We start from the raw sequence: 12,269 nt of genomic DNA, 5'->3' as shown, positions 1-12,269 counted from the left end.
TTAGGCCAAACATGAGACTGGAGCATGCAAAGTTTTATGACTGGCTACTGCCATCAGTGATTATGATAGCTCCTAACTCTATTTCTGGACTGTGTATCACTAAATGTACTCAGAGACATGCGTGGGAGGCAAGATGCCGAACTAGACAGTGAGAGAAAGATTTTGATGGAGCCAACATCAGCCACCACCACGATACTAATCACTTTACTACATGGACAATGGTCCTTTGGAAAATCCACCATCGCTTTGGGGCCCTTTACAAAAAGAGGTAGTGAGTGTACAAATAGTACAATGAATGAAGAAACTTTATCCTACCTGCTTCAGAAAAGTATGATTTGGATGTCTTTTCTTTTTAAATAAAATGACAAATATAAGTCAGTTTAAATACTGCGTAAGTCAGATGTATCATCCATTTTGGTTTTATTTACATAAAGCAAAACACAAAGCCAAAGGAAAAGCCAGTCATCTCCTAATAGTCTCTAAATATTACACTTTCTATAATGTGTATCCTCTTTTAGAAACTCAGAGGTCTTATCTGAGGATAAAGCTCTCAGTTAAGAGGGTTTCTGACTTGCATAGCCCGCACTGCAAGTAGTGAAAGGCGTCAGACTAGCTGAAGCTTTATGAGACCCGGACCTGAGGAAGCCCTCCCGGCAGAGAGGCAAGGGCTCCGCCAGAGGGACCGCATCCCTCACGGCCCCCACCGCGAACCCGGAGGAGAAGCGGCACCGGGGCACCACGGCCCCAGCCCGCTGCGGCCGTTAGGGCGCCCAATAACTCCCCGCGGCCGGCCAGCCACGCCCTTCCTCCCCGATCGACCTTCCCGGGGAGCAACTCCTCCCACCTGCCCGTGGCGCGCGTGCGCGGTGCCCCCTCTCCCGTCGTCCCTGGCGCGCGGCGGCGGCTGGCCGGGCGGAGCGGAGCAGGGATGGCGCTGCACGTTCCCAAGGCCCCGGGCTTCGCCCAGATGCTCAAGGAGGGCGCGAAGGTGAGAGCGGCGCCGGGTGGGCGCTGCTGCTGCCCGCCCTATGCCCCCTCCCCGGCGGCGGCAGCGCGGGGGAAGGGCGATATGGCGGCGCGGAGAAGCTTCTGGAAGGCCGGCCGGGCCCGGCGCGCCACGCTCTCCGCGGGCGGGGCGGGGGCCTGGCGCTCCCCGCCCGGCGGCTCCGGGCCCCAGCATTGGCGCCTGCTGCTGCCCCCCTGCCGGCACCGCTCGGCCGGGTCCGCGGGGGAGAGAACGGGGCGGTGCCTGGCGCACGCGGTCTTCTAGAAAACTCTGCCGGGGGGGGGGGGGGAATCGCTCCCTTCTTCGGGGCGCCTCGCCCGGGCCCAGGGGCGCTGCCGCTGCCTCTCGCCGCTCCCTGAGCCGCTTCGCGCGTTCCCGCCTCCCGGTGGGGCGCCCGGTGCCGCTAACTGCAGGCAGGCTGGGCCGCTTCCTGGTCGCCCCGCTCTATGTCGCCTGCAGCGCTGACTGCCTAGGGAAGCGCTGCGTGTCTCTCTTTTGAGGATGATTTCAGGAGGACGCTTTGTTTAGGGTGCGTTTGTAGCTGGTGGTCAGTGAAATGCAACCGGGCCCTATAGCTGGAGCAGTTCTGAAGTGGCCTGGCTGCTTGCTGTATATGTTCTTTGGTTGTTTTCTGTTTCTTTGTCTGTAAGGAGGTACTGCGAAGTAACCAAGTATTTTCTATATAATTATACTTAACATTAAACCAATTTAATAAACGTACATTTTGACAGTTGTCAAGGAACATGCCTGATAGAGCAGAAGCTTAGTTTGAGAAAGCTGACAGAAAATAACCTTATCTTATTTTTTTCTGAAGAAAAAAACCAGAAACTTATGAATGTTGATGTTTAATTGGATGGAAAGGGAGATTAGGCAACTCAGGAAGTCCTTTATTTCCTTTCCAGAATCTTTTATGAGGGTAGAGGAACAGCATATTTTTATATATATGTTATATGTGGAGGGGAAGCAGAGAAGCTGAATAGCACAGATGCTCGTTCTTTAATATAATGTTCAAGGGCAGAAGAGCAGGAGCTGTATTTCACAAAACAAGGAAGCACTTGGTCCCCTGAGTTGTTTTGTATTTACAGAATACCTGCCTATACTTTTCTCTCCTCTCTGAAAGAAAGCGCACAGCACTGTTTCCCTACTCTTTAGGCTCTTTCTGGGGATCCCTTTTTTTGGTAAGGCTTCCAAATGGAAGCTGAGTTGGTTAACTTCTCAATCACAAATATTTCCTGAATCATTATTTTTCATATCATGCATGTATAGTGAAAAAAGAGCAGAATTAATTTATCTCTGTGGAATACAGAGGTGTGAATAAAAAGTGTATGCTAAAACAGTATGTTTACAAAACCTTGTCCCTTTGCAAGCTGGTAACATTTTTCTTTTTAGCATTATTCAGGACTTGAAGAAGCTGTTTACAGGAACATCCAGGCATGCAAAGAACTTGCTCAAACCACTCGTACAGCTTATGGACCAAATGGTAAATAAATCCTAACATCACTGTAATTCTTTTGAGAAAAATGATAATGTTTTAAAAGCTAATCCTACTTTGAAGAAGAAACACCTGTTTGTTTCTTGAAGAAATTCATTGGACTTGCTATTGAACCTTAAATACAGTCTTGACGTATATAAAGATTACAGCTTTTGTTTAGTTGATTCTTTTTTTTTTGTAGTGAAACTGCCTTTGTCCGTTCTGTACAATTATCGTATCCTTTTTGTTGTGAAGACATACTGCTGAAGATATACAAAATTAAAGGAGGAACAATAACTGGGCAGATAGTCATAATGAACATAACCATGCTGTGTTCTGACAAACATACCAAAATAAAAGATACTCCCCATATTGTTTAATTAGATAATGTATGAGCATTTCTGAAGAGAAAGCTGTTAATTCAGATACGAATGATTTCTTCCTAATGTAACACTCCCAAACCTAAGTATCTCTTAGGTTCTCCTGAAAAGTTACAAAATAGGACTAACATTTTAATGCATAAGGTATACCTAAAATAATCTGATTATGAACCAGTATCTGTATACAAAACCACACACACTTTATAAATATTTTTTTCCCCCTTAGGAATGAACAAAATGGTTATCAATCATCTGGAGAAGCTTTTTGTTACAAATGATGCTGCTACTATCCTGAGAGAGCTGGAGGTAAGCTTCCTTATTTTGGAAGATTTCAGTTATGCTGAACTAGTGTTTCTGTTAGTATGGACCACTACAGTTCTGAATTTTGATAAGGAAATTTGCGTCAATCTGCCTGATGACATACGTATGTCACTTTGTAAATCTTTTAAGTTTTCACTGAATTTGAGTGTGTAAAGTAAATGGACCATCTCCAGGTGAGAAGTAGACTTCTGTGAAGCAGCATTAAGCAGTCGCAGATGCTTAGTAACTGCTTCCTGTATTCACCCAAACCAGTGTAGATTTAGAGAAGAATATGTCTAAACAATACAATGTTTGGAAAACACTGAATGAAATAGCTGTTAATCGCCTGATACTGGTGCTGGCCATATTCTCCTGTTGGCTTAGAACATGGTAGTTGGAGTATGGTATATGGTATGGGGCTGTAGCAGCATCCTTTTGTGAATTAAGTGATAGAATAATTATGGAAAAACTGACCTGTCCTGACTTTTCCCTTACCATCATAATAGCTATATCGCTACACAGTAATGTTTTACTCTTAGTTCTGTGTTTATTGGTAGAAATAGTATTTTAGAATAACAGCAAGAAAGCAATGCAAATGCGAAACTGTTTTCAGAGTGGTATTAAGTACATTTCTTTAATGTGTTGTGTTTGTATTCAGCACAAGTGGGAAAAAATGTGCAAGTCTCAGTTCTTTAAAAATATCTGCAAACTAGTTAATCTGATGAGTCTTGCATGCCACTTTCTGGGATAAGATGATAGGCGCTCTAAATATATTCAAGAATAATGTATTTTTATTACAATTCTTTGAAAGAGAAAACAGTTGATCTCTATGCAGATGGCAAAGCATTAGAATTAACACAATGTAGATCTCCAATTAAAAGTTATGCATGTATGAGCTCAGTTTGAAGGTCAAAACATCAGACTACTTTCCTGTTGCAAAACTTGATTGTGAAGCCACTGCATGTTGTCAGAATAGCAGAAAACAAGTAACCAGGGTGTGTAATTTATGTTGAAGAGGAATTGTTAAGTTCTGTGAAATTTTCATAGATGTAGTACTTCTGTTTACTATAGAAATTACCCAGTTAACTTAATCTATGCTGCTCTCTCTTGTGCATTTGTGGTATGTTTAGATATAACTTGAAATCAAAGAGCTTGTATTTGAAGCAGGAAAAAATCTAGAGATGTAGTCTGAGTGGGATGTTAGCAGCTATAGTAAGATATGTGACTTCTTTTAAAGGTCCAGCATCCTGCTGCAAAAATGATTGTGATGGCTTCCCACATGCAAGAGCAAGAAGTTGGAGATGGAACAAACTTTGTCCTTGTGTTTGCTGGAGTCCTTCTGGAGTTAGCAGAGGACCTTCTGAGAATGGGATTATCAGTGTCAGAGGCAAGCTATTTTATTATTATGATCGATGTAGCCTGAATTCAGATGGTTATTGGTCAGTATAATGCTGTGTTTCCTTCTAAACTGATTTTTAGATAAAGATCTATGCAGAAGAATAGTATATATTTTGCTGCATGTGATTGCATCGCTTGTGAGCTTTTTCACTTGTCTAAGTTTTACGGCCCTTTCAAGAGGAGATGTACACAGTATGAATGTATAATGATGTGGTATAGTGAACTTCTGTTGCTTGCTGCACAGGTGATTGAAGGTTATGAAAAAGCTTGCAAGAAAGCCCTCGAAATTATTCCTGACTTGGTGTGCTGTTCTGCAAAGAACCTTCGAGATGTTGAAGAAGTGGCATCTTTGTTGCACACTTCAGTGATGAGTAAACAGTACGGCAATGAAAATTTTCTGGCAAAACTTATTGCGCAGGCCTGTGGTAAGTGGGCAAGACTGTGTGCATGCTTCTAGAAAATGGTGTAGGTTGTACTTTAATCATTACTAATATCTTCATATAAGGTGAAAAGGTATGGTTAGTTTATCAGGCTAAACTAGGCTCTGAAATGAGTGTATCTTTTTTTCTTTCTCATGCTCATTGTTGTGGCTCAGATAAGGTCTGTGTTTTCTAGTAAGTATTTATAGAAATAGCTTGCTACTAGATTTATCTTTCAAGCAGAAACAGATTTTTTTTATCTTTTTTGTCATTAGGAAGATGCATTATACTTTAGAGAAGCTGTTTGCTAGTCTCGGCCACAGAACAATGAAAGCAAGAGTGTGTAGTTGTAATGAGTAGTGGATATCTCATTTGAGACCTCAAGAAATAATCTTTGTGTCTAGTTTAAGTGTTTCCCCAAAATATTCTGGGTCAGACTCAACCCTTGTTTAAATAGATGTTCAGACTTAGTTTAACTGACTAGCTTGAATAAATGTGGCTTTCTGATTCTTATATTGTAAAAACAAAATTTCTGCTCATCTCTTGATGCAAGTTTTTAATGGGTTATAATTGCCTTAAATAGGTGGTTCAAATCTTTGAATTCTAATACTCAGAAAACTCTATGCATTGTTTGTGGCACCATTTTACTTTAAGCAATACAAATTCTTTTTTTTATTTTCAAACAGTTTCTATTCTCCCTGATTCTGGTCATTTCAATGTTGACAATATCAGAGTGTGCAAAATTGTGGTAAGTTGGGCATAGCTAGCTTTACTATAGAGTTAAGATCAAAAGTTTAATGAAGAGAGTTAATTTTTAGATATTTGAACTTTGAAACTGTCTTTTCTATTCCAATTTCTGTTCAGTTGTAGCATGCATAGTTAAGTTCTGGAAGCTGATCCTTGTTTTAAAATATTTCTGGGTTCAGTAGTTGGTTTCAGGAACAGGAATCATGAAAACTGAGGGTTTAGATCTGTTAATTATACAGTGGAATATTGATTTAGAAGTATTCACATGATCAGGCTAAGAGGCAGGCTAGAAGAACAGTAGTGGTCTTATGCTGTTTTTGTCAATGGGTTATTATGCTTTAGTATGGCCTGTAGAATTGGAGCAAATTTACATCTAATATGAATTTCCCCTGACTGTTCTTATTCCCTGCTAATGAATATGTAAAAAGTTGAGCAGAGAAAGTGTACATTACAGGCTGTAATCGGTGCTCTCAGAGAGCTCATCTTAAGAGGTGAACCCATAAGACAATCTTTGATGTTGCTGAATCAGCATGTCTCATCTGCTAAAACAAAAACTTAATTGCATTCAAATGAATATAAGGACTGTTTCTTGTTAAGGATAGTGCAGCTTTCTGACAGTAAGTGTTCGGTAGTGTGACTTTATTCCATTCCATTTCTCTTCTTTCAGGGTGCTGGTATTTGTGCTTCATCAGTACTGCATGGCATGGTTTTTAAAAAAGAAACTGAAGGAGATGTTACCTCTGTTAAAGATGCGAAGATAGCTGTCTATTCTTGCCCTTTTGATGGTATGATAACTGAAACTAAGGTATGTAGAAGCCCCAAATACGTTTTGTATCTATTTATGATCATGTGCAGTTCTAAATCTCTTATTTTAGACTTAATCACCATGAGTCAAGAATATTTATAGTTGAGTTAATTCTGTTAATCAGTTCATTAGTTTAAAAAAAGTTCGTAGAAATCTTCTGAACTTAATTTTGCTTTACAGTTTACTTGTGAGCCAATTACATGCTAAAATGTCTGAAGCTTGGGGGTCTTTAGAAATGCTAGAACTGTCTTTCTTTGACTTTTGCTACTCCATTGCTTGGGAAATGTGCCAGTTTTATAACCTCAACCCATCCTGTTTTATCAATAGGTTGACGCTGTGGTTTGTCTTATAAGTTATTTTTTTTTAAGTATGTATGTAGTTAACACTGAATTGATAATATATTTGTTTTGCTAGGGCACTGTACTTATAAAGAATGCTGAAGAACTGATGAATTTCAGTAAGGGAGAAGAAAATCTGATGGACTTGCAAGTCAAAGCTATCGCTGATACTGGTGCAAATGTAATAGTAACCGGTGGCAAAGTGGCAGACATGGCACTTCATTATGCCAACAAATACAACCTTATGTTAGTCAGGTAAGTACTAAAACAGTGTAAAACATTTATCTATGAAGTTTATGAAGTGCGCCTACCATATTGATTCTTGCCTCTCTAACTACTTTGAATGCAAAGTGTTGGTGACCATTTGGATTTCCAGTGGAACAAAACCTTAGCAGCAATTTGGTTTTGTTCATAGCTTATGTTTTTTCATAGCACTTCACCTTTATGTGGTAACTAATTGGGGAGTAACTTCTGTATGTAGTACTGTTAAAATGGTGTAAATGCCTTTCCAGCTCAGCTGAAGTCAAGGAATTAGAATTTGCGGATTTAGTAGAGAGGGGTTGTGTGGCCACAAAGGTAAGATGAGACTATACCATAATGGTTCTTCCTGGCCACAGTCTACATGTAATAGTTTTCCAGTGATGTAAGATATGCTTCCCTGCATTGCTAATGTATTGATGGATGGAAGAACTAACTCTTAATACTTTCCTATAATTTTTATGAGTCTTAAATCTTCTTAACTATAAATTGGGCTTGTTTATACATCCTTGAAAAGCATTCTGCGAAACATCAGAGTTACATTTTGATGGCATCTCTTCCATCTCATGCAGAGAAGTGGTCCTTTTCTGTTGGAAACTATACTTGATTGTTGGTGTCTGAAAAATCTGAACTTATGGAAAGGGAACATGGTACTGTGATCTCATGCAAAACAGAGGATTAGAAATCTAATACAGAGGTGTTGTAAGGATAAATTCAAGCGTTACATGATGTAAGATGAACTTTGATTATTTCTGTCTAATTTAACTACTACTTTAAACAGCTGGAGAAAAATCTCTGTAGAATTCCTGAAAGTATGTGATTATAACTGGAAAAAATACCTGAGTGGATTCTGTAGCTCGATGCCTTAAATTTTGATATCATGAATTTACAAAATGTTTCCAAGTTACAGAGAGAATACTAATTTGAATGTGTTCACATTTCTTCTGGAAACTTCTTGTTATTTTTTTGTTTGTTTAAAGGTTGAACTCAAAATGGGATCTGAGGAGACTATGCAAAACAGTTGGTGCAACAGCCCTACCCAGACTGGTATGCAGTTTTCAAATGAGAAGCGGAATAGAGAGAGCTTTATCAACAGGTTCTTCTTTTGACTCTTTCTCTCTCTCTCTTTTTTTTTTTCTTTCTTTCCAGACTCCCCCTACCCTAGAAGAAATGGGTCATTGTGATAGTGTATATTTATCAGAGGTTGGGGATACACAAGTTGTCGTGTTTAAGCATGGTATGTATGTTCTATAAAGTCCTAATGCTACTATTCTACAGGTACGATACTCATGAATGTTTTACATATAACAAACTTAATTCAGTAATGAGCATGTCCTTCTTAACAGAAAAGGAGGATGGTGCCATATCTACCATACTCATTCGTGGATCTACAGACAATCTGATGGATGATATAGAAAGAGCAGTGGATGATGGTGTAAATACTTTCAAAGTACTCACAAGGGTAAGTGAACTGAACAGTTCAGTTGCCACAACTGAGCTATGGATCAGTTTGAGGCGAGTCTACTGCTTGCTTTGCACTCATCACATGGTACACAGGCTGTAAGCTGGCATTTACATTGTCAGTTTAGGAGTGTCCTTGAAGCATAGACAAGATTGTGTAGTATGATGCTGCCACCCTTGTGAATACAATGTACATAAAAGATTGTGCCCAGCATGTACTGAACTCAGTTTTTCAGTTTTTCAGTTTATGACGCGAGTCTTTGAAGATAAGTTCATTTCACCATTTTCTAACGGCAGTCAGATCTTTGACCACTTCCACAAACCCTCTGTAATGTTCCTTGGAAACCAGACACAGAAGAAAAAGCTGTGTGTGTGGTTTGTTTTTTGTTTTGCTGGGGATCAGGAGGAACTGACTGGTTACAGACTATATTTCTAGTTAATGGGTGACAAGACTTACTTCCTCCATGTACCCTTGATAGGTTTTATAAATAGAATAATTTATTTCTTCAGTGTTTTGTAATTAGCTTTTGTGAACTTGAGCTTTTTTTTTTGGTAAAAAAAAAAAAAAAAAAGAAAAGAAAAGGTTGTATGTACTTAAAAGGTGACATAAAAATTATCATTTGACACTTAGTATCTTCTACATACCAACACATGAGAGTTGCTTTACAGTACAGAAGCAGACATACATTGTGCTCTTGTGGTTGTCTGATTTATGATGATGACTTCTGTTTAGAAAGTCTGAAAGTTCTTGAGTGAGTGCTGGCTTGCCAAAAGATACACAAAGTACTTAAAAATTTAAAAATAAATCTGATACCTGTTGACATATTAACCTTAAAACAGTGTACAGTAGATTGGCTTCCTACATGCTGTTTCCTGACTGTTTAACAGTTAAAGATCAGAAAGTCTAGGAGTTTTATTCCTAGTAAGTTGTGAGTTAAAATGACTTTTTTTTTTTTTCAGAGGAAAAAAAAGAAAAGCTTTTTTTTTTTTCTTTTAACAAAAGAAGCTATTTTTTTCTCAAAGACATTCGGAATGAAAGAGTCAATTCTGGTGACAGTGCTCTTAATGTTTATTTGTTCTGAAGTAGTGATTAATAAGTCTACATGGGTAAAGTTTTATTGCATTGTTCTTGCTAGAGTATTTAAATTCTAAAAGTAAAAGTCGTGTGCTGCTTCAAGAAATACATGGGACGTTTTGTTCACAGGATAAGCGTCTTGTTCCTGGAGGTGGTGCAACAGAGATTGAATTAGCCAAACAGATCACATCTTACGGAGAGGTACCTCATTTTTTCTTTTTTGAATTTATGTATATATAAAATATGTTAAATGATATGCATATATATTACTAAGATACATATAAAAAGTGTGAACATGCACACATCCCTCCCTACCTTTCTGGTCCTCTTTGTGTTCATTTTAAAAAGCTAAATGGTTTTTGACTTCACTTTAGACATGTCCCGGGCTTGACCAATATGCCATCAAGAAGTTTGCTGAGGCATTTGAAGCCATTCCTCGAGCACTAGCAGAAAACTCTGGAGTAAAGGCTAATGAAGTCATCTCCAAACTTTATGCAGTGCATCAAGAAGGCAACAAAAATGTTGGATTTGATATTGAGGTAAATAGTCTGACACAGTACGTGGTGCTCAGAAACAAAGGATTATAAGTGATTCTCAGTATGAAGTGTTTCTAGATTAATTTTAAATTATCAGAGCTCTGTCTTGCACAGTCTAGAAGAATAGCTTTTTAAAATTTCATCAGTAGGCAGTTGAAATCACTGTAGTATAGCGGCCTTATGTAGGAGGTGAAATGAGAGATTGAACTAATACAGTGAAAAGTAAGTTTTTAGTAATTACTTGTTTTGTGTTCCTGCAGTGGATTAGGAATGAAGGTTTTCTGAAAGAAGACCAGATCAGAAAAGTTACGTTTTGTTCTAAACGCGTAACTTTGAAAACCTGGTTACGTGTAGAAGCATGAGAAGACTTTGAAAACCACTTTTTCTCTTGTCTGACAGGCTGAAGCTGCTGCTGTGAAGGATATGTTGAAAGCTGGTGTATTAGACACATACCTTGGAAAATGCTGGGGGATCAAGCTGGCTACAAATGCTGCAGTGACTGTTCTAAGGGTGGATCAGGTAAGCTTAAAAGTAATATGGATGCTAAATTGAAATCTCTGCTTTAACTTGATATGCAGAACACTGATGCAAAATACTTGAATGCCGGAATACTGGAAGAATGTGGCATAAAACATGATGTTTGAAAACTCAGTTCTATTGCTGAAAAATGGTAGCATTCTATTCAAAAACTTGTATTTTGGAATGGTGCAATGTTGCCATTTCCATAGAAGCACTGTACATGCTACATTTTTAAGATCTGGCAATTGATAGCACTTGAAACCATGTCCAAAAAGTTTACCCAAACTTTTCTAGGAATGAAATTTATCACAAGAAAATCCTGTATGTTGTTTTATATGAAAATCCCATTTAACAGAGGTTATAATCTTACTGAGAAAAGTCTTAGGCTTGTATGGTATTTTGTGAAACTTTAGCAAAAATATATTTGCATGTAAAATTTCTGTAGATTATTATGGCAAAAGCAGCAGGCGGTCCAAAAGCCCCTAAACAAGGACATTGGGATAAGGATGACTGGAAAGATGAACCTGAAAAATAGTATGCAGTAAGCTTTGTTTCTCCAGCGGAGAAGTATGTGTGTGAATGCATGCATGAATATATTGACAATCACATGACTGATCTGTATTTTTTAAGAGCACATGTGCAACATTACTGTCATAACTACATAACAGTAAGCATACTTATTTGTGCCATTGCAAATGAATCTTACTCCTAAAACCAAGCTTTCACTGAGAGACAGCCAAGCGCAGTTTTAGTGGTATGTTACTTGTATTGTCACTGCAGCAAGTGCAACAAATGTACCTTTAACAAGGTGTGACTAGTGGACACTGCTTTAAAAGCATGTTGTTTATAGACTCAGGAATTCAAAGCAACAGTGCTAATAATTCTTCTTATGCTTACTGTAGTGTGCATTGTGTAAACCAGTCACTGGCTAGCTTAGTTGAGCATTACATGTTCCCTAGACTAACTGAAGTCTAAATTGCATGCAAAAATGAGGTAAAAGTTGTCTTTTTACTTTACATCAGGGCTCAGCTTCTGCTATTTTCAAGATAAAATACCTAATTTATGAATCAATTAGGTGGATAATATTCAATGGTGTAAGTGTGGAGCCCAGAAACAGCATGAATTTAGTGAATTCTGACAGCATCATATAGGGGGGGAAATCTGATTCTAACTCTACTTTTTCTATCTCTCTGTTACCTTCAAGATCATCATGGCAAAACCGGCTGGTGGTCCTAAGCCTCCATCAGGAAAGAAAGACTGGGATGAAGACCAAAATGACTGAAGAGCTTAACTGTACTTTTAAAGTGACATGGTTTTATGAGTTCTGTAATATTCTGGTTGGGGCCTGTCATGATGCTTTTCTCCCTTACCTTTTAAGTTATGAGACTATGTCCAGTAGAGTGCAGAACTTCAAATACTTCAATAAATGCACTTGTCGTTATAAATATGTTGTCAGTTTCTTTGAGCTAAGCCTGATGTGATTGTTACTAAGTATGTGAATGTGAAGGTCTTTGTGGGGAGATGAAAGTATGTGGGTGGGTGAGGGAGGTGGAATG

The 12,269-nt window shown here is 38.8% G+C and overlaps 1 protein-coding gene across 2 annotated transcripts; it reads left to right on the top strand.

The window, feature by feature from the left end:
* Positions 1 to 831: 831 nt before the first annotated feature.
* CCT8 (chaperonin containing TCP1 subunit 8) lies at positions 832 to 12,158 on the top strand. 2 transcript variants are annotated; one of them, XM_026103610.2, is made up of 16 exons: positions 832 to 988; positions 2,396 to 2,486; positions 3,084 to 3,163; positions 4,395 to 4,544; positions 4,800 to 4,980; positions 5,661 to 5,722; positions 6,389 to 6,526; positions 6,941 to 7,119; positions 8,103 to 8,169; positions 8,272 to 8,359; positions 8,469 to 8,584; positions 9,788 to 9,859; positions 10,033 to 10,197; positions 10,594 to 10,713; positions 11,159 to 11,247; positions 11,918 to 12,158. In XM_026103610.2, coding segments are annotated over exons 1-16 (1,659 nt in total). In that variant the 5' UTR covers positions 832 to 928; the 3' UTR covers positions 11,919 to 12,158. The 2 variants fall into 2 exon arrangements, with proteins under 2 accessions (XP_025959395.1, XP_025959396.1); XM_026103611.2 differs by lacking the exon at positions 11,159 to 11,247.
* Positions 12,159 to 12,269: the final 111 nt, after the last annotated feature.

Source organism: Dromaius novaehollandiae, chromosome 1, assembly GCF_036370855.1.
Source record: "Dromaius novaehollandiae isolate bDroNov1 chromosome 1, bDroNov1.hap1, whole genome shotgun sequence".
NCBI lineage: Eukaryota > Metazoa > Chordata > Aves > Casuariiformes > Dromaiidae > Dromaius > Dromaius novaehollandiae.
Note: the sequence above shows the minus strand (reverse complement) of the source record. Positions and strands in the feature narration are given on the sequence as shown.

Coding starts and splice junctions, on each gene's coding strand:
- CCT8 (XM_026103610.2), top strand. CDS start 929: ATGGCGCTGCACGTTCCCAAGGCCCCGGGCTTCGCCCAGATGCTCAAG. Junction 989..2,395: donor TGCTCAAGGAGGGCGCGAAG/GTGAGAGCGGCG, acceptor TTTTCTTTTTAG/CATTATTCAGGACTTGAAGA. Junction 7,120..8,102: donor TACAACCTTATGTTAGTCAG/GTAAGTACTAAA, acceptor GTTTGTTTAAAG/GTTGAACTCAAAATGGGATC.